Source organism: Aythya marila (genome assembly GCF_965140915.1).
Source record: "Aythya marila genome assembly, chromosome: W".
Classification (NCBI taxonomy): domain Eukaryota; kingdom Metazoa; phylum Chordata; class Aves; order Anseriformes; family Anatidae; genus Aythya; species Aythya marila.
This window is the reverse complement of record NC_139081.1, coordinates 2,450,906-2,476,772: the sequence shown is the minus strand read 5'-3', so window position 1 is coordinate 2,476,772 and position 25,867 is coordinate 2,450,906. Positions and strand designations below refer to the sequence as shown.

General features: G+C 37.4%; 1 protein-coding gene across 1 annotated transcript in view; it reads left to right on the top strand.

Annotated features, from left to right (window-relative positions):
- Positions 1-25,867, top strand: part of LOC309889427 (rapamycin-insensitive companion of mTOR-like) — a gene marked incomplete at its 3' end in the record, with an annotated part of 222,386 nt that overhangs the window by 132,650 nt on the left and 63,869 nt on the right. The window contains exons 5-18 of the mRNA XM_082782263.1: positions 352-483; positions 1,530-1,593; positions 4,805-4,931; positions 7,006-7,175; positions 7,416-7,483; positions 9,147-9,214; positions 10,914-10,996; positions 12,119-12,206; positions 15,144-15,234; positions 15,370-15,436; positions 15,561-15,641; positions 17,648-17,748; positions 18,996-19,158; positions 19,564-19,665. Of these exons, the coding sequence (XP_082638389.1) occupies positions 352-483; positions 1,530-1,593; positions 4,805-4,931; positions 7,006-7,175; positions 7,416-7,483; positions 9,147-9,214; positions 10,914-10,996; positions 12,119-12,206; positions 15,144-15,234; positions 15,370-15,436; positions 15,561-15,641; positions 17,648-17,748; positions 18,996-19,158; positions 19,564-19,665 (1,405 nt within the window). The remainder of the gene's footprint in view (positions 1-351; positions 484-1,529; positions 1,594-4,804; positions 4,932-7,005; positions 7,176-7,415; positions 7,484-9,146; positions 9,215-10,913; positions 10,997-12,118; positions 12,207-15,143; positions 15,235-15,369; positions 15,437-15,560; positions 15,642-17,647; positions 17,749-18,995; positions 19,159-19,563; positions 19,666-25,867) is intronic.

Genomic DNA, 25,867 nt, shown 5'->3' with positions numbered 1-25,867 from the left:
GACTCATATTTTGGTCAGCTGTTTTGTAAAATAGCAAGTCATATACCATTTAGTCATATATAATTTCAGGGGTGTACAAACTATTTATATATATATATATATATATTTTAAGGGGGGAAAACGATCTGTGTCTTTCTACAGATTAATATATTGTCTAGATCTGTTAGCAAGGTGAGGGTTTGCCTTCTAGGCTGCACAGGTAAGTATCTCAGAAACAGAAAATTAATGCAGAATATTTCTCTTTAAAAATCAGACTTTTATTTTAAATGAGTATGTAGTAGTTTCATGTCTGATGGTGAAGTCTATCTGCTGCTATATAATTGTTTACCTCCTTTGTTTCCTTCATTGTAGTCTGCGGTTAGCTTTACTAAATGAAGCAAAAGAGGTGCGAGCAGCAGGATTGCGAGCCCTTCGCTATCTCATTCGAGACTCCAGTATTCTCCAGAAGGTGCTGAAGTTGAAAGTGGATTACTTGATAGCAAGGTAATTTTCCCTTCTTGTTGTAAATTGTAAAATTGTAAATCACTTATTTTTCATGGTTGAGACAGGTTTGAAAAGATGGTTTCATATCCTCTTATATTCTTGATATGCAGCTTTATAATAGCCTGTTTTATTCAGTATGAATAATCTAATTCTTTAAAATGTTGGATTCATAATACATCACACCTTCTAATCCAAATAAAGTGATATCCTAATACATGATCTACTATGAATAATCTAAAAAATTAGATGCACAAAATATGTTTCTGAATCATAAATGTCATTAATTATAAATTACTTTATGGTATTATTAGAAGGTCGGGACTTTAGTAATTTTCATGTCTTAAATTGTTTTGTGGGGTTTGTTTCGATTCTTTGTATCATCACCATAGAGTAGAGCCTCTAGTACAATGTCAGGATGAAAATGTTGTTCATGCCCAAGAATTTATCTAACCCATACCACAACAGAAAGATACCAAAGGGCAAACTAACAATGAGATAATAAGGTCAGTATGGTGACTAGATCTAATTATCATCATTTCTAGTGCTTCCTTTGTTAAAATAATTTTGCATTTAATATACTGATATATGTGTGTGTGTGTGGTTTTTTTTTTTACATGTATATGTACACACACACACACAGTTTTAGTGTGCTGTTAAATTTTGTTAGGGCAAATGGACTTTTCTGATCTGAGAATGCATAGAATGTTGATTTGAAATATGAATGCTTTTATTTAGGCTTATTTGAAATGACAGGTGTAGCTAGCTCAGAATTGTTGGAGGTGTTATGCCTTGTCATTGTATATTTGAGAGCATTTTAGTGATTTACTTATAATGAAAATAACTGTAAATAATATAAATATAATATAATATAAATTGAAACTAATTAACTAATCATGAATATATTTGCTGAAAAGCATTTTTTAAAACAATAATTCATAATATTTTTATTCTCTTTATTTAGTTGCATGAATATTAATGAGAGATGTTAACAGTTAAGGTGAAAGTTAATGTTGTTATAAACAAAACATGTTTTTAACTTATTTTAGGTGCATTGACATACAACAGAGTAATGAAGTAGAAAGAACACAAGCACTTCGATTAGTCAGAAAGGTAAAATCTAACTATATATGGTCTAACTAGCTATATCAGTCAGCTGTACTGATTCCAGGTTTTCTCCATCAGCAGTTCTTTTTCACACAGTCTTATTTTATCATATGAGAAGAAATTATAGCTGTTAATTCAAAAAAAAAAAAAAGAGAGAGAAAGAAAGCTAGTGCTGAGACTTATTTTGATTTTAATCTCTTATGACTGAGAATCTTGAGTAATCTAGAAAAATCCAGGTAATTTTGTTTTGATAGAGGTAAAACTGAACAAGATTTGGGAACAGCTCATCAAATGATGAGTGCAAGGGTATAAGAACCACATTATTAAGTATCATCTAATGATTTAACTTCATTGTATAGTGTCATTAAACACCTGTGAATGAAGGACTGGAGATTTTCTGCCACTTAGAAGTAAAATTGCCATTGCAATTAAAGGAATGCTTTCAGCCTTATTGCTTTATCTGTGGAGGCTGGTGTTATCCATCTTCCCTTTCCCTTTCCCCTTTTTTCTGTTATGCAATAAGTTAGTCTTTGCTGATTACTGTACCATGTACCCATGGACATGAGATGTTTGAAGTTGTGGTAGCTGCATTTTCAAGTTGATCCTAGAGAAAATAGTGTATTACAGCTACTGAAGCTATTTTCTTAGGTGATTATAGTAGTCTGCCTTTGTATTGGATTTTGCTGTTTTTTATCTTGCTTGTACTCTTTACTGAGCATCTTAAAAACTCAGGTAAAGTTTGAAGTAGTTGGAAGAATTGTTTCACAGGAGCACAGTGTTTAATCTGTTTGTGTTTTGTGTTTTTTTTGGTGCGTGTACATATGTATATATTTAGGTTGAAAATATGGAGGTTTGATATGCAATTTCTTTTCTTAAAATGAGCTCACTTCATTTCTATTTTACAGAAGAAACAATGTGTTTGATTGGCACAATTGTTAAAAACAGTTTTAAAGCTAAAAAAGAAAAAAATAAAAGAACAACAACAACAAAAAAGGATGGATCATCTGTATCAGTGGCACAGGTCCTTGAGGAAGTCACCATTTACAAATGTTATTTGTTAATCTGGTTTAAAGAAAACATCACTATAGGGCCAGAATAACTTAAATCTGAAGATGGAATGGAAACACATTTGTAATGATTTGGCTTTATTTGGCTCAGACTCAGTGGTTTTTAGGATTCCTAAAAAAAGTATATAAAGGTCTAGGAGAGGAGAATGGATGGCAAATATTACAATCAGGCAGAGTTAATTAATTCATTCAGAAGATGGTGTTTACTAGTGAGCTGTGGAAGAACTGAACTGGGTCCCATCAGCATATAAGAGCTGTTGATTTCTGTTCTAAAGTCCGGACAAAATTCTTTACCTCATTTTTGATAGTAAATATTCCTGTGTAAGAATAGTATAGATATAAAACTTTAAAATTAAAACATTCTCTCACTTTCTTCTCATCCTTTTCATAGAGGAGAAGAACAATATGTAAAATATTAGTCGTTTTCTGAATTTATAAAGGCACTTAGTGGTAAACTTTTTTTAAAAAAAATGTGCAGGTTAAAGTAGTAGAGGAAGAGAAAAGAAAAACAACTTTACACTTTTTAAACTTTTTTGAGGGCTTTGAGTGCTTGTATTCTCTTTTGACTGCTCTCTGTGGGGCAGTGTCTCCTAGTGAGAGCTTTGTAATTTAACAGTGTCTTCAGCCATGAGACCAATGGTATAAAGTTGCTTCAAAAAGCATTTCTCCATCTAATCAAAGTCAGTTTGTCCATTTTTTAATAATTTAAGAGGTAGAATGTTTTATTTTCAAAGCAGAAGTGGGGTGAAGTATATATATGAACTGCCTTCTTTTTTTAAAATTTTTTTTAAAGGAATCTTTAAAGGCTGACTTCATAGTCTTTGTTACTTCATCATAGTTGCTTATAAGTTATCTTGCATCACCTGTCCTTGGTCTTCAAAATTGCATTTAAGTTTATAGAGCAGAATGAAAACAAATGCAAAACTTGTATTTACTCTACTAAAATACTTGGAGTTGAATGTTAAAAGAAATCAGTCTTTCCTTGAGCATTTTTTCTCATCTCATTTTTTTCATTAGTAGAAAAAATGTGATATGTTATGAAATTATATTGTTCCCTTTTAAATCAGTCAGACAAAAACAAAACAAAACAAACAAACAAAAAAAAACACAACTGTTTCCCCTTAGTAATACATCTGTTTAACGCCAGCAATGTTCATATTCCATAGTATATAGGATATGCATATTTAATTTTAGCAAACTATGAAAAAATGTGAATAGATAGCTACTCAGCCTTTGTAGTCAAAGCCTTATTTGGGTATTTGGGGTGGTGGGTTTTTTTGTTTGTTTGTTTGTTTGTTTTGTTTTGTTTTTCCTTTAATGTGTGCATGTGGTCTTGCTCCTTAATCTGGTTTAAATTCTTAAACTAGTAGCTGAGGATTTCCATGGCACAGGAGTTCTTCAGTAGTGTAAAGGAACGTTGGCAGTTAAAAACTGTTCTATTTTGTGTCAAATTTGTTGTAAATGGGTTTTATCTCTTAATCACTAATGATTAATGAAAGTAGGTCTGGTTTCATCTTTTCACTCTTAAGATTTTTTTTGCGATGTAGCTATATAAGATGATAAAGCTGAATTACACTGCAGTTCTAAGAAGATTAGGTACTATACAAGAGGATTCAGAGCTGTTACTGGTAGTTGCCTTCCAAATTCTGTAGCAGTATCTTTTGTTGACTGTCCTTTTTTATAGTCTGCAACTTCTCTTGTGTGCAGAAGGAGGTTCCCTATAAATCATGAGAGGTCAGTCTTAGCTAATGAAACAGTTGAATAGGTATTGAAGAATCTAATGCATTATGAATTAATCTTCTAGAAGAGTTTGTAATCTGCTCTTTGTCAGTGGATAGTGTTCTCTGTTGCTAAAGAAATTATTGGAAATGATCTGAAAAAGGCAGCAATAGCTCTTTCTAAACAGTTGTCTTTTTTATTTTTATATTATGATGAGATAAAAATAAAAAGCAAGCAGGAAGAGAATGGTAAAGTAAGTTAAACAGAGTTTCAAGAACAATAGAAATAATTTTATTATTTGCAGGATATGAGTAAGTAATATATGGAATGGTTTGTCAAGTTTTATCTAGAAAACAGAATGCTGGTGAATTTGTGAGTACGTTTAAAGAAATATGAAGAAACCAGAGGGTTTTTTCTTTCATTTTTGGCAGATGATCACTGTGAATGCTTCATTGTTCCCCAGCTCTATTACTAATTCTTTGATAGCAGTTGGAAATGATGGTCTTCAAGAAAGAGACAGAATGGTTCGAGCATGTATAGCCATTATCTGTGAACTGGGTAAGATAACTGGAAGCTAATTAAGAAAACTTTACATGGTTGTCATCGGTTTTCTAAGGGATTCTCTTCTGTGAGTTCATATTAAATATATTTTATTCAAATAATAAAGAGGATTTGTTTAATAACTAAGGAATCAGATGTTTGATGTTCTTAATTTCCATTGATTATTAGAGGACTGGAGTACCTGTCATACAAGGACAGGCTGAGAGAACTGGGCCCGTTTAGCCTGGAAAAGAGAAGACTGAGGGGAGACCTCATCAATATGTATAAATATCTGAGGGGAGGGTGTCAAGAGGATAGAGACGGTCTCTTTTCAGTTGTGCCCAGCGACAGGACAAGAGGCAATGGGCACAAACTGAAGCACAGGAAGTTCCGGCTGAATGTGAGAGGGCATTTCTTTACTGTGAGGGTGACAGAGCACTGGGACAGGTTGCCCAGAAAGGCTGTGGAATCTCCTTCTCTGGAGATATTCAAAACATGCCTGGATGCCATCCTGCACAATGTGCTCTAAGTGATCCTGCTTGGCAGGGGGGTTGGACTAGATGATCTTCAGAGGTCCCTTCCAACCTTGGCCATTCTGTGATTCTGTGTGATTTCATAGGTTTAGTCATTAGTTTAATATAAACCAAAATCACTTCAACTTAAAATGGAAATCTCTTAAGTGAAGTACTTGAAAATTTCAATTTTTGTGTTACCTTAAAAATGTTTCCTTGCTAAGGTTGATTTTTCTAAAATTAATGGATTGGAAATAGTGAGAAATCCATACATGAAGTGTTATCAAATGTAACAGTGCTCAGAGAACTACAAAATATTTTCCTTAATTTTTTTTTACGAGTACTGTAGTTAGCTGTCTTCTGGAAATCAGTATTTGTGTCTATGTAAAAGTTACTTGGACAGTGATCTATACTAAATCCCTATACATGTGTGTGGGTATTGATTTTTAAAGTATTTTCAGTTTTGTATCAATGTCTGAAATAACTTCAGCTTTTTCAAGATGCAGTCTTCCGTTTGTATCAGGCTTACATGACAAGGTTTTGGTAGCAGAGGGGCTGCAGGGGTGGCCTCTGTGAGAAGAGTCCAGAAGCTGTTCCATGTTAGATAAGGGCCAGTTCCAGATGGCTCCAAAAGTGACCCGCTGCTGGCCAGAGCCAAGCCAGTGAATGACATTGGTTGTGCCTCTGGGAGAACATACTTAAGAAAGGGAAAAAACTGCTGCGCAACAGCAGCTGGGAGAGAGGAGTGATAAACAGCCCTGCAGACACCAAGGTCAGTGAAGAAGGAAGGGGAGGAGGCACTCCAGGTGCCAGAGCAGAAGTTCCCCTGCAGCCCACGGAGAGGAATCCCCACAGGGGCAGGTGATCAAGTAGGAGCTGCCACCCACAGGGGACCCATGTGAGAGCAGTCCATTCCTGAAGAATGGACCTCGTGGTATGGACCCATATTAGAGCAGTTCTTGAAGAGCTGCTGCCTGTGGGAAGCCCATGCAGGATCTTTTTGGGAAGGATGGCATCCCATGGGAAGGACCCCACGTTAGAGCAGGGGCAGAGAGTGACCGAGAAGGAGAGGAAGAGATGAAGGGTCCCTGTCCTTATCTTAATCCTTGATCCCTTTTCCATTGTATTTTCTCCCCCTCTTCCTTTGAGGAGGGGGAGTGAGAGAGCAGTGTGGTTGAGTTTAGCTAGTCAGCAGTGTGATACTACCACACTGTTTTAAAGAAATAAGTAATCTGTTAGTCTTTTATATTCTAGAATAAATATTTTTATCCATGGCAGTCCAGTGATGTACAAAATATTTTTGTGGGGAAATCTTGGCTCTACTGTATGAAAACTTGTTTGGAAATAAGCTGGGAAATCAGTGCACTACGGTGACTGCCTGTTCAGAATTTTATTTGATGATAAATTAATCCAAAATATCATTTCATTGCTAATGTCAGTTCCATTAAAAGTTTTATTTGTTCCTCAGCAGTGTTCAGGAAGAAAAAGATAAGACGCTTGCTGTTTAGTACGTATATTGGAAGTCTTGAAATATTTTCTTTCCTATCACTCATTGAAGTCACTTATTTTTCTTCATTTAGCACTTCAGAATCCCGAGGTGGTGGCTCTTCAGGGTGGTTTAAATACCATCTTGAAAAATGTGATCGATTGTCAGCTTAGCCGAATAAATGAGGTTCTGGTAACTACAGTTTTGCACCTCATTAATCATCCAAAGACCAGACAGTATGTGCGAGCAGATGTAGAATTAGAGGTGGGTTCAACTTTACTTATTTAGTAACAGAAATTAAACACTGTATTAGTAATAAAAATGTTTAATTTTCACTTTGGGTTTCACTCTGTTCATGCAAAATGTTTAAAACGTTTTAGGCCAAGACAATAATGATTTATAAAGAAGGAATAACATGACAAATTGGAGTGGGACTGATGAAAGAACAAAACCCATTAACTGTATTCTCATCTGAAAGTAATGCATGTCTTTCTTTTTGTTTAGCGAATTCTAGCTCCTTACACAGATTTTCACTACAGACATAATCCAGACACAGCAGAAGGACAACTCAAGTAAGTGTAAGGGCTGGTACTTGTGCTGCCAGTTGTGTTCATGGTATTGTAATTAAACTGTTTTTCTTTCCAAATTGGCAAAATAAAAGCAGTGAGCTATTACTAAACTATTTGAAGTTGAATACGATAGCTGGTTAGAATGCAACTTCCTAAAACATTGTTAGGAATTAAGATTTCAAAAGGGAAAAACTAGGTTTACCCGTCTTTCCTTCCCCATTATATTTCTTTCACTTTAATAAAAAGTTTTCACAATCATTTCTTACTTCAGGTATGAGTTTCTTTTTATCTTGCTTTAAACATCCACAATAGGGAGTTTATATTTGAGCTGGTTTTATGTTTGATGGTTGTATGTTCAGGCTCAGAGGGTAGTAGTTAAGGCATTTTACTGTGCCTGGGGGCCGGTAACAAGTGGAGTACCACAGGGGTCTAGTTTGAAACCTGTCCTGAAACCACCTTCATCGGTAACCTGGAGGAGGGGATGGACTGCACTCTTATGAAGTTTACAGATGATAAACTGGGGAGAACAGTTGATAGAGTTAAGGACATCAATGACATCCAGAGAGACTTTAGTCTGGAAGAGTGGGCCAAAAGGAACCTGATGAAATTCAGCAAGGGCAGATGCAGAGTTCTGTGCCTGGTAGGAAGCACAACACAATGAAGTGGGCTGTGGGCCTGACTAGGCAGGGAGAAGTTCTGGTAAGACAGTGTGCCCAGGTGGCTAAAGTTGACAGTATGTTGAGCTATACATAGCCAGCAGGTTGAAGGATGTGATTATTCTCTTCTATTTTGTATTTGTTAAAATTCACGCAAACCACTGCATCCAGTTTTGAGCCTCCCAGCTCAAGATGGTCAGGGAGCTAGAGCACATCCTGTGAGGGGAAGCTTAGGGAACATCCTTTCTAATACCTATGAAGAGGTTATCAAGAAGATGTAGTCAGACCCTTCATGGTGGTGCATGGTGTGAGGAAAAGAAACAGCAGAGAGAAATCGAAACGAGAAGTTCCAACCTGATATAAGGAAAAACAAATTTCTGTGAGGCTAGTCAAGTTGGAAAAGGCTGTCCCAGAGAAGTCCTGTAGCCTTCATCCTTGAAAGTTTTTGAGACTTGACTGGATGAAGCCCTGAGTATAACCTGGTCTGGTCTCATAGCTGACTCCTTCTTTGTGCAATAGTTTAGATTAGAGACCTCCTGAGGTAACTTCCAACTTGACTTACACAATGTGTGTGTATGTTTTTGTCATTTTTTGTTGTTGTTTGGTTGGTTTTGTTTTTTAAACCATCAAATGGCAGTAGATGCTTAGGTCTGGGTAACTGAATCAGTGTCCAATTCCTTAGGCCCCTGCTGTAGTCTTGCTTTCAGTGGGGGCATCAAAGTGATTAATCTGATAGACCAAATATAGATATTTAGTTTGTGATCCTTCTGCCATAGAAACTCCATTGGAAAATTAAAAGTAACAATGCTTAAAAATCCTAATCTTTGCATGTGTGTACATATTGCTTAAATAATATATACATACAAATATATACTTACATAAAAGATTTTTCTTAGTCTTGATTTTGTTCTCCATCCAAAATCTCAGTTAATTACTTATTACTTGCTATGTTAATAACACTGTTTTATAGTAATTAACTGTGTATTGTGACATTTGTTGTTATATGACAGAGAGGACAGAGAAGCACGGTTCTTAGCTAGTAAAATGGGAATAGTGGCAGCATTTCGATCATGGGCAGGTAAGATTTCTTTGTTAGTTTGTTTTAAGTTGGATAACTGGCAAGGACATTTCAGTGTAAAGGAATTGTTTATTTAAGCCCAGAATCTGTCTCTCTTGGTCTATCTTCTATCGGTGTTTTCCTATAATAGTACTAAAATGTGTTTTGATATTGTCAAATTTGAGGACTTGTACATAGGTTTTTTTTGACTAACTCTACTAACAAGATGCAGCTTTTTCAGTATAGAATACCGTGTATAGAATACAGTTGTACCTTGATGGTAGTGCTTGACATTTGATGGGTGAAAGGTTGTTGAAAATAGCTTCATATCATAAGAATTAGCCTTTGAGATTGTTCTGCCAATGTAAATAAGAAATCTATTTGTCTATATGAAGAATTTTCAACAGAACAGTTTCAGTAGCACCTGCTTTTATCAGGTGGTATAGTTGATAAATCCCAATATGGACATAGTTTTGGATTTTTCATGTAGAAGACATTTCTAAATCAAAAAAGTAGATTTTTGCATTTTTCTAAATCCCTTCTCTGTAATATTATAATACCTAACATGGAGTTACTGCCTCAAGGACTGCTTGTTCTTTTAGTCAAGTCAATGTCTTGCAAATAAACTAAATCAGTTGATATGACCACCTAACAAAATTTTGGATAGGATTTTTACAGGCTATGCTTAGGAAAGATTCAGATTGTATAGAAAGCATTTTGATTGCAAGACTATTTGCATTATTTTTAATGTTCTGAAAATATTCAGTAAGCTTAATTTAACATCCAGGTATCCTTTAAAAGTCACGTGTTCTTACTTGATTGGGGAGGAAACTTGGAGAGTTTGTGACAACTTTGGAGGTTCTAAAAAGCAGTTTCTACATTTTTCCCAATTCACACTTAGAACTACTAGCATAAGCCTGAAAAGTTCAAGTGACTGAACAAACAGTTGTCTTGGAATACATTACTTGCTGTGGTACTTTTGCTGTTACATGTTCTTTCTTTCTGTTTTGTTTTTTATATTATTTACGTCGGAAGCTAAGATCTTAAAAATGTTTTTTGGTACAAAAATGTCCTCACAATGTCAGTCTTCCAAAAGGGCATATAGCAAAAAAGTCTGAGGGTGTTTTGTTTTTGTTGGGTTTTTGTTTTGTCTTTTTGGGTGTTTTATTTATTTATTTACACCTGTCTGGACTTTCTGCTGTTGAAAAATTCTGGAGACAAGCGCTGTTTATCTGGGAAAAGATGATTAAAAACAGTGCACAGATGATATCGTTCCAAATATATTTAAACTTGTTATTTAGAATTCACCTGAGATTAGAAAGGAACTAAATAGTTTGTTAGGTTAAGATAGTGCTCACAGTTCTGCCTATATCTTTCAGGTTTAAGATTAATTCTTTATTTACAATTTTGTCTTTTCTTTCTGAAGTTTCTTTGATGCAAATATTTTTTTGCAGATAACTTGAAAAGACTGTTCACAGTGGAAAGGGCAAAAATATAGTTTTTATATAGTCTATAGTTTTTAGTGAGGGAACAAGGTTTTGCAGTTAAACATATTGATTAAAATTGGTTAGAAGACAACAATGTAAAGGTCAAAAATTTTAATCAGTAATTTTTATCATCTGTGCTTGCATACAAACTGGAAATCAAAATTAACATTGTCTAATATTTATTTTTTGGTGTTTGGTGAGGAAATATTACTATGTATTTAATGGTTTTTTAGGTATTATCAGTCTGTGCAAACCTGGGAATTCCGGGATTCAGTCTCTTATTGGGGTGCTCTGTATACCAAATATGGAAATACGGGTAGGTGGTAAATATTTAGTACTGAAATAGGAATAATATTGGATGTCTTAATTAACATATTCTTACAATTTTTTAATAATTTAGTGGTCTAAATACAGACCACTAGCCACCAATTACAAGACCACTAGCCTTGAGTTTTCTTGACCCCCAGCTTTGAGTCTATAATTCCATTATAAATTTCCTGTGTAATCTTAAGCAAGCTGCTTGCTTTTTCTGTGTCCATAAAGAGAGAATTGAGGCACATCATGCATGTCTGATAGAAGGGAATGGAAGAGAAAAAAGGGAAAAAAGCGTTAGACTACAGAAGGTAGTAGGTAGTACACATAAAATATTTATATGTGCTCTAATATTTATGGCAGTGAAATACATTATAGGCTATGAGAATAAATCAAGGTTTTTTTTTTATTGTTGTTGTTTTATTTCATTTTAGTCTAAGTTCCTTTTTATCATTTTCTATAGATATTGAACTCTGTAGAATTCCATTGTGATTTAAGTGGAATAAAAAATATATTAAGGTACCGTGAAATTGGTACTGCCGAAAAAAATGCTTTCAGACATTGTTCTTGGTTTTAAGTTATTTTGTTTCTTGTTTATACATTGTATAGTGGAAGTCTCCAATCTGCTGATATTTAATTGCTACAAGTAGAAAGTAGGCATTAGGAAAGGTACATCACTTGCATGGACTCACACTAGATCAATAGTACATAAATTAATTTTTGCTCTGGCCGCAAGTAAAAGCAAATTCACAATAACTGTAGTTAAGAGTTTAAAGCATTAAATTTGAGTTGAATAAAAATGTTTCTTCCCGATTACTGCCTAAACTAATAAGTTGACAGTCACAGCAGTAACTGTTGTAAAAAACTGTAATCCAAGTAGCCTAAGATTCTATAGAATTCAAAGTGATAATATAGTTCTAAAGTGAGCAATCACCTTTTCTTCTCCAGATTAACTTTAGATTATGAAAATAAGCATGTTATCAAAAAAAGAAACCCCCAAAGAGACACCAATTTTAGCACACTATAAAAATCTCAACTGCGGTGTTCTTTTTTTAATAGTGAAAAAAAAGGCCATTTTTTGTGAATCTATAAAATTGCTGCCTTTTTTTTTTTTTTTTTTTTGTAGCAAGGTCTGCTTGAGGTTCTCTATGATATATTTCGCCTTCCTCTCCCTGTTGTCACAGAAGAATTTATTGAGGCACTTCTCAGTGTAGGTAAGTATTTGGAACCAGTCCACGCAATAATTCTGTGTATTATTCTCTTCTACAAATTTGAACCCTTTACTGTTTCCTCTGTGTTGCAAATTATGTCAATATCAACTGTTTCATCACAGAATTCATTGGGTATTCTGAAGTCTCCCATTTAAAATCCTTTATCATCAATTAAGTGTTGATCAAGCTACTAGAAGTCTAACTTTCTTCTAACATCCTTACTATATCAGTTGTAAGTTTGATAGAAGAGCAGTAGTGGAACATAATGGAACATTTACACAAAAGACTGTATAATACTAGAAATTAGACTTCTTTGAAGTGTTAAAAGCATTAGCAGTGTATAAGTGTTGGTGAATGTCACAGAAAAGTTATTAGAATCATAGAATCACTTAGGTTGGAAAAGACTTCCAAGATCATCATGTCCAGCCATTAACCAAGCACTGCCAAGTCCACCACTAAACCATGTCACTAAGCACCACATCTACATGCCTTTTGAATACCTCTAGGGATGGTGACTCAACCACTTCCCTGAGCAGCCTGTTCCAATGTCTCACAACCCTTTCAGTGAAGAATTTTTTCCTAATATCCAACCTAAACCTCAATGGAAATGGCAACTTGAGGCTATTTCCTCTTGTCCTATCACTTGTTGCTTGGGAGAAGAGACCAACCCCCACCCCACTATAGCCTCCTTTGAGTTGTAGGGAGTGATAAGGTCTCCCCTGAGCCTCCTTTTTTTCTAGGCTAAACAATCCCAGTTCCCTCAACTGCTTCTTAGAAGACTTCTAGACCCTTCACCAGTTTTGTTACCCTTCTTTGGGATACGCTTCAGCACCTCAATGTCCTTCTTGTAGTGAGGGGCCTAAAACTGAACACAGTATTGGAGGTACGGCCTCATCAGATACAAGTACAGAGGGACAATCACGTCCCTAGTCCTGCTGGCCACGCGATTTATGATACAAGCCAGGATGCTGTTGGCCTTCTTGGCCACCTGGGCACACTGCTGGCTCATATTCAGCTGGTTATCGACCAATACACCCAGGTATTTGGAACTTTCTACTGGGCAGCTTTCCAGCCACTATTCCCTCAAAAGTGGGAAAAGTGTCTTAAAAAAGTGTCTTTTTCTATATATTGTGTATGTGCTAATTATCCCCGCTGCACTTCAGCAGACTTACTTTTACTTGGGAAAATGCATGTGTTTTCATGTCTATATTTAGCAAAGTTAGTCTTTTATGTTTAAAATTATTCCTTTGTAAACCTTAAGAATATCCTCTGCTTTGTCTCACAAAAGTGTAAGTATGAAAAGAGCAAGTCTCAGACTTTAATGTTCCGTCATTTTCCAAACTCTGGTTATAAATGTGTATCATGGCCTTGACTATAAAAGTTTAATCCTTGTTCTGCACTTATAAATACTTCATTCTTTGTTATAAACGTGTAACTTTGCTATATACAGATGTGCATTTTAAAATTTTAGGTCACAGAATCACAGAATTGTCTAGGTTGGAAGAGACCTCAAGATCATCGAGTCCAACCTCTGACCTAACACTAACAAGTCCTCCACTAAACCATATCACTAAGCTCTACATCTAAATGTCTTTTAAAGACCTCCAGGGATGGTGACTCCACCACTTCCTTGGACAGCCCATTCCAATGCCTAACAACCCTCTCGGTAACGAAGTTCTTCCTAATATCCAACCTAAAACACCCCTGGCGCAACTTTAGCCCGTTCCCCCTCGTCCTGTCACCAGGCACGTGGGAGAATAGGACAACCCTCACCTCACTACATACAGCCTCCTTTAATGTACTTATAAAGAGCAATAAGGTCGCCCCTGAGCCTCCTTTTCTCCAGGCTGAACAAACCCAGCTCCCTCAGCCGCTCCTCGTAGGACTTGTTCTCCAGACCCCTCACCAGCTTTCTCGCCCTTCTCTGGACTCTTTCAAGCACCTTGATGTCCTTCTTGTAGTGAGGGGCCCAAAACCAAACACAGTACTCGAGGTGTGGCCTCACCAGAGCCGAGTACAGGGGGACAATCACTTCCCTAGCCCTGCTGGCCACACTGCTTCTTATACAAGCCAGGATGCTGTTGGCCTTCTTGGCCACCTGAGCACACTGCTGGCTCATATTCATCCGACTATCCACCAATACTCCCAGGTCCTTCTCTGCATGGCAGCTTTCTAACCACTCATCTCCCAGCCTGTAGCTCTGCTTGAGGTTATTGCGCCCCAGGTGCAGGACCCGGCACTTGGCCTTGTTGAACTTCATGCAGTTGACCTCAGCCCATCAGTCCAGCTTATCCAGATCCTCCTGCAGAGCCTTCCTACCCTCAAGCAGATCGACACATGCACCTAACTTGGTGTCATCTGCAAACTTACTGAGGGTGCACTCGATCCCCTCATCCAGATCATCGATAAAAATATTAAAGAGGACCGGCCCCAGTACCGAGCCCTGGGGAACGCCACTAGTGACCGGCCTCCAACTGGATTTGACTCCATTCACCACGACTCTTTGGGCCCAGCTATCCAGCCAGTTTTTAACCCAACTAAGCGTACGCCAGTCCAAGCCACGAGCAGCAAGTTTCTTGAGGAGAATGCTGTGGGAAACGGTGTCAAGGTGTTACAAGGTTTACAAGGTGTTACAAGGTTTTCTGTTAAACAAGTTTCATGTGTTTTTGAATTGTAAATTTCATTATTTTGGTTGATGAAATCTTTGTTCTAGCTTCAAAGTTAGCATCACTTTGTGCAAGGGCATGGATTAGATGACTTACCGAAGATTCCTTCAGACATAAAATTTTCTATAATTTAAAACCTGTTGGAATAGCTGTTGATAAGAACTATTATTTACTCACAACCATTAAAATAACACTATGAAATCCAGTGTTATAATTAACATTTTTGGGTGTTGGTTTTTGTGTGTGTGAGATTTTGTTTGTTTGTTTGTTTTAGATCCAAGCAGGTTTCAGGACTGCTGGAGACTTTCTGATGGCTTTGTAGCCTCTGAAGCTAAAACTATATTACCCTATAGAGCCAAATCAAGGTGGGCATTTCATGAACTCAGTCTAAACTGTTGTTTTTTGTTATTGTTGACAAAATAATCATTTTTCTCTTGCAGAAATAGAAATGTAGAAATAGAAATGTACTTTCTAAACTGTTTGCTTTTTTTTCTCCTTAGACCTGATCTCATGGATAATTATTTGGCTTTAGTGCTTTCAGCTTTTATTAACAATGGACTTCTAGAGGTAACTGATGACTTCAAGTATAAATAGATGCTTGTTACTTTTCTCCTATAAATATTAAAAATAAAATACATTACATTGTATACATCCTACATTAAGTGTTGTATTTTTTTTAACTTTTTTGAAGGGTCTGGTTGAAGTAATTACAAGTAGTGATGACCATGTATCTGTTAGAGCAACTATTCTTTTAGGAGAACTTTTGCACATGGTAAGTAAGACTCATTGGAAATAGATATTTTCTAGTATAGCTTTGATTTTTTTAGGAACTTGGAGCATCTACTTTTCATCAAAATAATGAGTTGTTTTATATTATTCCATATGGCACTTTATATATGACAGGATGACTTGATAGGAAGACAGTTAATCCCCATCTCAAACTCTCACCAGTTCTACTCCTTGCCTCAGTAACCAGTTGTATTTTTAAGCTGGAGTCCTGCAAACACGCTCATCTGTCACTGTGTCTGCAAAAAGGATTACTTCTGTTTTTTGCTTTTCTTTGAGTGATGGGAGCAGTAGCAATGTAGAATCATAGAACGGTTTGGATTAGAAGGGACCTTAAATATCATCTAGTTCCAACCCCCCAGCCATGGGCAGGGACACCTCCCACTAGACCAGGTTGCTCAAAGCCCCATCCAACCTGGCCTTAAAAACTTCCAGGGATGGGGCATCCACAACTTCTCTGGGCAAGCTGTTCCAGTGCCTCACCACCCTTATAGTAAATAATTTCTTCCTTGTATATCATCGAAATCTACCCTCTTTTAGTTTAAAGCAATTACCCTTTGTTCTATCGCCACAATCCCTGTTAAAGAGTCCCTCCCCAGCTTTCCTCTAGGCCCCTTTAAAGTATTGGAAGGCTGCTATAAGGTCTCCTCAGAGCCTTCTCTTCTCCAGGCTGAAGAACCACAACTCTCTCAGCCATTCATAGACATTCATAGGAGAGGTGCTCCAGCCCCTTGATCATCTTTGTGGCCCTCCTCTGGACTCATTCTAATACTTCCATGTTCTTCTTGTGCTGGCGGCCTCAGAGCTGAACGCAGTACTCCAGGTGGGGCCTCACAAGAGCAGAACAGAGGAGTAGAATCACCTTCCTCGACCTGCTGGCCACACTGCTTTTGTTGCAGTCCAAGATACGTTTGGCTTTTTGGGCTGCAAGCACACCTAACCTGTATTTGTGCTTGGGATTGCTCTGGCCCAGGTGCAGGACCTTGCTCTTGTTGAACTTCATGAGGTTCTCACAGGCCCACCTCTCAAGCCTGTCAAGGTCCCTCTGGATGGCTTTCCTTCCCTCCAGTGTGTTGACTGTACCACACAACTTGCTTAGCTTTCTGTCTTGCAGACTAGGTAGATGAAGCTTTTGCATGTTCAGCTTGATGTGGCTGGAGCATTTCATATTACTCATTCAGGCAACTCACAACTTGGAGTGCACTTTCAGCATTGCTGAAGGTATCCCTTGCGTAGCACAGAGATGCTGAAAGCACCTTGCTTCTTGCCTCTTCACTCTCCTTAACTTATCTTTAGAGTAGCTTCTCTTTTTCCTTTATTCTGCACCCCGACAAGATTAAAGTCTTTACCATTCCACACCGACAGGATTTATACTTACTTAACAGGTGGAGAGGAGAGGGAATTGTAAATTTATCCTACTGTATTTTTCTTGCTCGGGTTGTGCTAGCCTACTCCAGATGAAAACCAAACAACCAAAAACACAAAACAAAACAAACAACAAACAAAAACACATCCATGCTTGAAGAACAGAACTTAACCTATTTTTTTTCAGGTATAGAATTGATTTTTTTTATTTTCATATATACTCAAGTGCTACCTCACAGCCTGCTGAGGAGCTTAGAATTCTTCAGATTTTTTTTAAATTTTATTTCCGATTTTATATATTTTAGTATTTATACACATGACATAAGGATGAGTGGTGCTTTGCATGCTTTTGCATTTTACCACTTCAAAAACCACCAATGCAAAAAATAAAAATTAGAAGGCTCTGAGTCCTAAGATTCTCTTTAATTGTATTTCAGATTGATTAATTAAATTATTCAAAATGGTATGTGTAATTATTGCTCTGACATTATGCAAAAGTTAGTTTTGTTTTCATGCATTTGTGAAAGTCTTATGAAAAGTGGTAGGTTCTTCAAAAGCTTATCCTTAAGAGATGTCTAAAAATGTTGTAATATGTTATTTTAACAAGTCGTCTTTTTTGTTGTTTAGGCAAACACAATCCTTCCTCATTCTCACAGCCATCACCTACACTGCTTACCAACTCTAATGAATATGGCAGCATCTTTTGACATAATGAAAGAGAAGAGACTGTAAGAATTCCAAGTTACACTTAAATGTTAAAATATGTCATTTTCCCCCTGTAGTTGAGTGAAAACCCACATTACAAATTTCCTGGTGGTTGAAACCACCTCTGTCTTTATTTAAAAGCAAACACTTGCATATATAAATACTCTGTGACACTTACTAGGGAAAAAGTTTCCAGTGCATGATTCCAGAAGTGTGATATATTACAGTAACAATTTAGAAATTGAGAAATCCAGAAAGAAAGCTTTGATAGTCGTTTTCAGGACAATTTTACATATATTGCAAGACTTTTTTAACATAATGTTTCTAAACAAGCTATAAGACACTGTTTGACCAAGCAATGTCTGAGTCATGTTCTGTGTTTTTAACCTCTCTATTGTCTCACATTTCTTTTTTTGGCATTTTGATGCAATTAAACTTTCCAACCTAAGAATGCTTGTGCCATTTTTTTCTTCTGTTTTTGTTTATCTATAGCTAATTAAATAGTAATTGACCAAATCAGTGAATCATTGGTGTGAGCAAAAGCAAAAATGTAACATTGGTATGGGACTGTTTCTTAAACCCATTTTCTTCTGAAGAAAATGGTCATTGTAACAATAGTGCCTATGTTAAAACTTTCTGTTGCTTTTGTTTGGAGTTTGCAATGTTAATTTTTTCAATTCTTTTAATTTCCATTTAAATAAAAGAATTCAATGAAAAAAAAGAATAATGTAGACTTGAAACAAATGTTTATAGAAGTTTTTTATTCCTCATTGAACTAGAAAATCCGAGCTCTGTATAGATATAAAGAGGAGGATAAGCCCTTGGGGTTGTGGGGGGCAAGGGGAAGAGACATTTTACAATAAATACTTTCTTAGACAAAGTTGAAGCTAGCTCCCTCAACTCTCTACTGCAGAATGTTGTTCTACTGTGACATCTTGCAATACTTTATCAAATTTAAACTTTGCAACATCTTCTGTGAAGTCTGAAAGAAACCAACAATTGCAGAGTAGAAGCAAAGGTGTCAATAAGGCTCATTCTTCGGTACTGATAATTCTTAAAGATAATTTTCTTTATAATTTCAAAATAAGACTGAAGTGTATGGATAATGTATGAAAACTTATACCAACTTATACCTTTTTTTTTTAATTTGGCTTCAGAATTCTTGGTAAACTCTTTCTTGAGCTATGCTTATTTAATTCAGTATATAGCACTGGAGTTCTTTAGTTAGATAACAGATGTCAATTATTGATTATAGTATTTTTTCTATTAGACGAGCAAGTGCTGCGCTGAACTGCTTAAAACGTTTTCATGAGATGAAGAAAAGAGGGCCAAAACCTTACAGCCTCCATTTAGATCATATTATTCAGAAAGCAATCTCAACCCACCAAAAACAGGATCAATACTGTGTGCAGAAAGATATCTTTATTTTAAAGGTATTACCATTATTGATCTTTCAAAACTTAATTTGACTTTGTATTTTGGAGACTTAAATCCCACCACCTCCACCCAGCTTTACTTTCTGATTTAATTCTGAGTCATTTATCTAATTTTTGTATTTTTTTAATTTAATGTCTTCTAACTACTTGTGGATACTATATTGTGTTTTCTAGAACTTGAGTGAAATTACAATAATTTTAATGCTTTTTAGGCCCCATTGTGATCTCCTGCTGTTAATTCTTAATACAGTACTGCAACTATGCAATTTACTCTCAGATGCAAATTACTGCAGAGCATAGCCCTTTAAATGCTTGTTACATGACCAGTAAGTGTATCATGTGACAACACTGACAACAGTAATGCAAAGAAACTTAATGTAACTTTTCATCTCTGTGTTCCAGGATACAGAAGAAGCACTTGTAATGAATCTGCGAGACAGCCAGGTTCTCAACCATAAAGAGAACCTTGAGTGGAATTGGAATTTGATAGGGACCATACTGAAGGTGAGCCTAAAAAGAGCATGACAGTATTCTTTTATGAAATTGTTTGAAAAAAACGTTTTTGTTTCACATGTGAGCTTTGACTTCTAATATTAATTCCATATTATATGCCATAATCTGTTCTATTTCAGAAAATTAGGATGTCATGGGTTTAATCAGTACTGATAGCCTCTTTGTATACAACCCTTAAACTGTATGCAAAAAAAACCCTACAGTTAAATTCACAAATTTCTGAATAAGCCCATATTAAATCTTATATAACTTTATTTGTATAGACTTTATAGAAGGTGATATAATGACGTTCAAGTTACTAATACTTTAGACTTCAGTCCAAACTACATAGGAATACTGCCTTGTTTCATAGCATTTTTTTTTCATATAACGTGAACTGAAGGTTAAGGTTGGAGGTGGGTTATTGATCAAATTTAAGATGCTTAGACCAAGGCACATCTTAAAACTTCAGTAATGCACAGTCTCGTTATATAATTTTTGAACTAATACCAATAGTCCCATAGCATCAAGTTTGTTACAAAATTAACACATCTTCGTAAAACACTTCATAACAGGAAATATCTCTAACAGGCAGGGCATTATCTTAAATGGTGCACAGCTTTTAAGGGTCTACTTCTTTTCTGAGCAGAAAACTTTCTTTAAGTAAGAAAACTTTGAGTAAGTACTCAGTATAGTTTTAGAGCCAAAATAACTCCTATCATTCTGTGTATCAAAGCCATCCTTCTAGTGTTATCCTCAAGTAATGTTTTCTTAAGGTCTTCTTTACTATGTTGTTATAAAGATGGTGAAAGTACAAAAAAGGATTCATAGTGACACACATAATCAAGATTATACTTTAAAAATATATATTTCTGTGTGTTTTTTCAGGGACTGATAAACTTGAGAAAGCAAGAATCTGTCTGATATAAAGACCTAAATAGGTACATGACAGTAACTTTGCTCCACTAAATTTTACTTGTTTACAGGCTTTTTACTGTAATATTGCTAAATTTATGTTAATCAGATATTTTTATCTTTGACTCAGTAATATATTATCAAGAAACTGTTTTTCAGAATCTCACGTTTAATTAGTCTGTGTAGTACTTTGATAATGGAAATTTTATGCAGATGACCAATGATATTTTTTCCCTGAAATTTAAAAGCAGAAAAGCTTCAGGTCAAGCTGTCAATTTCCCTGCTATCTCAGACCTGCACTGCAGTATATTTTATAGTGTCATGTCAAACAGTTTTAAATGTCACAAAATTAGTGACTTCTGTCTTTCATAATGAGAAGTTACTGTGTTATCTGGTTAATTTCTAACCACTTCTGTTCCTGTTTACATTGTTTTTGTATAGTTTAACAGAACTGTCCGTCTTTGGTCACTGAATGAGCATGATTCCAGTGTTTGGGCTTCATTATCTCATGTGGCTACACACCTCCCTCCTATCTCTGTAACAGCCTTATAGCTGTGGAGAGTATCAGAATTGCACAATGGTTAGGATTGGAAGGGACCTCTGGAGGTCATCTGGTCCAACCCCTCTGCTCAAGGAGGGCCATGTAGAGCAGGTTGCTCAGGACCATGTCCAGAAGGCTTTTAAAGATCTCAAAGGAAGGAGACTCCACTACTGCTCTGGGCAACCTATTCCAGTGCTCTGTCACCTGTACAATAAAGAAGTGCTTCCTGATGTTCAAAGGGAGCCTCCTGTGTTCCAGTTTGTGCCCATTGCCTGGACACCACTGAAAAGAGCCTGGCTTGGTGGTCTTTGTACCCTCCCTTCATGTATTTATATACATTGATGAGAATCCCCTCTGAGCCTCCTCTTCTCCAGGCTGAACAGTCCCAATTCTCTCATCCTCTACTCATAGGAGAGGTGCTCCAGTCCCTTGATCATCTTTATAGCCCTCCACTGGTCTCTTTCCAGTATGTTCATGTTTCTCTTATACTAGGGGGCCCAGAATTGGATGCAGTTGTTATAAATTCCGAGTCAATTTAGCTTTATAAGATTTATTTATGGGGTCAATAAAAGGCAAGTAAACAGCACTGGGTGTGCGGGGAGTCTGGGCTCCTCCAACACACACACAAGTTACATCAGGCAGCTGGTTTTCATGCTCCTAGGCTAATACATATTCATTACTACTTCTAGAAAAGGCAGGGTTATTATAATTAGTTCCCAGAATCCAAACCCTTCCACTGGCGCATGTGTATTAGTCTCCGGTGGCCCCTCTGGGGGTCTCTCGTGCTGAAGGCTCGTAGTCTTCCTCCCAGGCTTTTTCCTTGTCCTTCTCCTTTGTCCATCTTGGCCGGATGTCAGAGACTTGTGCAGCGCCCCATGCAAGCTTTGTCTTTTAGTCATCCTTCAGCTTTCCCCTTCTCTTTAATCTCTTGGCCGGATATCAGAGACTTGCATAGTGTCCCATGCAATAGTCACAATAGTTAGCAGTTATTCTGAAACCCCCCAGATATCAGAGACTCAAGGTTTACCCTTCAAGCCCTCTATTGACATGAATTGCTGAAACATTCCTTACAATCCCTCATCTTCTTTTTAATATTCTCAATTCATGTCTCTTCAACTTTTGCCAGTAACAACTGGATTTCATCATTTGGTTCTTGGGGGGTCCATTTCTTAAGCATCATTATTGACACATCACCTTTCTTCTCTACCGAAGTCATCACAAATTGGGTACTATTTATTATTCAGCCTATCAATAACGTAAAGCAAGGTATCACACAAGGTATAAATACTAACATCATTACACCACATAAAAATAAAAATAACATCCTTTTAACCCATGGTCCACCGGGCAGCCATGAAAACAAATCCCAATCCATACCCTTCCAAGATTGTACTGGGACATGAGCTAATTTCCTAATTTCCTTTGTTATCTGTTTAACCACTTTTCCATTATCATCAATTTGTAAACAACAATTAGAATCGTCTAGCTTTCCACACACTCCCCTTTCTTCTGCTAGTAAATAGTCTAAAACCATTCTATGTTGAAAGATAGCATTCCTCATCTGGGTGGATTAATCAACCAGAAGGTCCAAAGCCGTCGCTGTTTGATTGGTTACAATTTCAAGGACAGCTTGCAACCTAATTATTCGATTCAAATTATAAATAGGTTCTCGGGCTCCCGATACTACCTCATTCGGGTTCCAGGTAGCTGGTCCATAATGCTGTATGAGTCTTTCAGGAGGCCTTTCATTCTCTCTCCATTTTTGGGCACTACCCCCGGCTAAGGAAGCATCAATAGATTGTTTTACTCTATTCAGATCATCATATAATCTTATTCCTAAATGATTTCCTTGTATTTGTGACAATAAAAAGAACAAGGGTCTTATGTACCCCACATAGCATATTCCCGACCAGTTTTCGGGTAGCCTCTTGTAGGCATGTTTGCCATGTTTGCCACACACCCAATAATGTCCCTTTAGGGCCCATGTCCCGTTTGGAAAAGGACCATCCCATCCTTCTTTATTCTTTGGAGCGTGAAAATACAAAGTGTTCTTGTTACCAAGTGGTCCTGTTACAATGTCTGCCCCATTTGTACTTGTATATGCACACCTCCAAGCTCCCGCATTGGATTCCCACTTACAATTACAATCAAGTTTTCCTTGGCAGCCTATCATATTACAAGCTGACCAGTAATGTTTAAAGAACACTCGCCTCCCATTCTCATCTTGTCATCTCCAGCAGTAGACCCTTACCACATGCTGTTCCCTGGTGGTGTTATCACGCTGACAGCTCAAGATTTGACCGTCAAATTGTCCCCCCACTTGTGCTCTTGCCACGGTTTCACATCCAGATCCAAAAAATTCCCTATATGAGTATTTCAGCCAAGTCCCGTTTCTCAGCTGGACATGTCTGGTGTTCCATTTCCCACTACATGCTGTACAGTTTATAGGTCTACATTCAGGATCAGTACAATCACATTCGGGAGACAGAGTCCAATTACAAATGCTTTTTCCTACCGCTATCATTCCTGTTCTGTTTAAACAGTATATACCCCGATCTGACGAGTGCAATTGCCACGGGCTTCCTTCCTATTTCCGAAATTGTGTCCCATTATGAACTTCACTCAAATTACTAGCTCACCACTTGGGTTAGACCGAGCCAGCTACCCAGGGCCAACTTTCAGTTCCCCCCTGGTCCTCCACAAACCCAACAGTTACTAAGGTTAAAGGCCTTGGCCACTTCCTCCCCCAGAATGAAAAAGTTATTCCTCCATTCTTGCCCATGGCTCAATTGCCCCTGTAAAAACAATACCAGGAAGTATAGCATTTCTTATCTTTTGCATGGTCCAATCTTGAGGGTGTGAGAAACACCTTCAATCAAGGGGTTGGGCCCACTTTCAGGATTGATTTGAGCTTGTGTTACCGTTCAGCCTTTCAGGGTGATCCAGCTCCTGGAAAACTAATCACAATTTTATATGGGTTTAAAAAAAAAGGTTCTTATGTTATTTTCTCAGGACAACCTGACCTTAGTGTGGGAGAAGTTCAGTCGAGGCCCTCTCACTCGGCGGTCAATACCCATAGGGGTTGCCTCCCTTGGTAGACCATACGCACCGCAGTGGAGGGTCCTGCCCTGGTCTTGCCTTCTCCCTTTCCTCCCTTCAGGCTTGTCCCCTTTATTTGGCATCCTTAATTCATGCAGAGCCTCGTTGCCAGAATATGAGTTCTTCTTTAGCTTGAGTTTCAGTTCCCCAGGAGCGGACTCAACCCTCCAAGTTTCGGTAGTTACTGGTCCTTTTATTCTGGATGTGTGGGTCCAACCCCTTTCTGCTGTTCTCACAGCTGCTTCAGTAGTAAGTAAAACAAGGTATGGTCCCTCCCATCGGGGGTTCAATGATTCTTCCCTCCAGGTTTTTATTAAGACCTTGTCTCCTGGTTGTATCTTATGAATAGCAAACCCCAGTGGGGCATTTTGTGCTAAAATTCCCTTTTCCCTTAATTGTTGTAGTTGTTTCCCTGTCATGATCACATATTTCTGGCTTTCATAATTCTCTATCAAAGAATAATCTGATGGCATTCCTTGGGAATACGGCATTCCATATAACATCTCATAAGGTGAGATACCTGTTTCACTATGGGGCATAGTCCTAATATTCAATAATGCCAATGGCAAACATTTTATCCAAGACCGTTGGGTTTCAGTCATTAATTTAGCCAATTGTTGTTTAATCATTTGATTCATTCTCTCAACTTGTCCTGAACTTTGTGGATGCCATGGAGTATGGTATTCCCATTTAATGCCTAGGGCTGCGGTTAAGTCCCGTAACACCTTAGATGTGAAATGTGTCCCCTGGTCAGAGTCAATACTCCCTACCAACCCAAAACGCAGTATTATATTTTCCATCAACATTTTAGCTACCATAGCAGCAGTTGCCCTCGCCACAGGGTAGGCCTCTACCCAATGGATTAGTTGATCCACTATCACCAACAAATACTTATATCGTCCTATTTTCAGTAGCTCAGTGAAATCAACCTGTACTCTTTCAAATGGCTTATATGCGATCCTCCATCCCCCAGTAGGTGCTTGCCTCACACTTTTCTTATTTATCTTCTGACATGTTAGACACCCTTGAGTAATTTGCTGAGCAATCTCATATATCCCAATGCACCCGTAAAATTTTAAAAACTGATCGCTCAATGCTCGAGTTCCCCAATGGGTTTGCAAATGCATCCGAAATAGCAGCTTCTTTGCTCAACTCTTAGGCAGTATCTCTCTGCCATCCACCAGGATTCACTTTTCTCCCTCCTGCTCAAAAGATTGTAATAATTTTTCCGAAGTTTGTTCAAACAGGTTAGGAGACTCAGTAAACCCCTGTGGTAGTACTGTCCATTGTAACTGCTGTCTCCTTCCTGTTTCTGGGTCCTCCCATTCAAAAGCATGCAATAGTCACAATAGTTAGCAGTTATTCTGAAACCCCCCAGATATCAGAGACTCAAGGTTTACCCTCAAGCCCTCTATTGACACGAATTGCTGAAACATTCCTTACGCAGTACTCCAGGTATGGCCTCACCAATGCTGAGTAGAGGAGAAGGATCATCTTTCTTGACCATCAATACTTTGCCTAATTCAGCCAAGAATACCATTAGCCTTCTTAGCAGCATGGGCACATTGCTGACTCCTGTTTAAATTGGTGTCCACTAGGTCATTTTCCACAGAGCTGCTTTCCAGATGGGTAGTCCTCAATGTGTACTGGTGCCTGGGG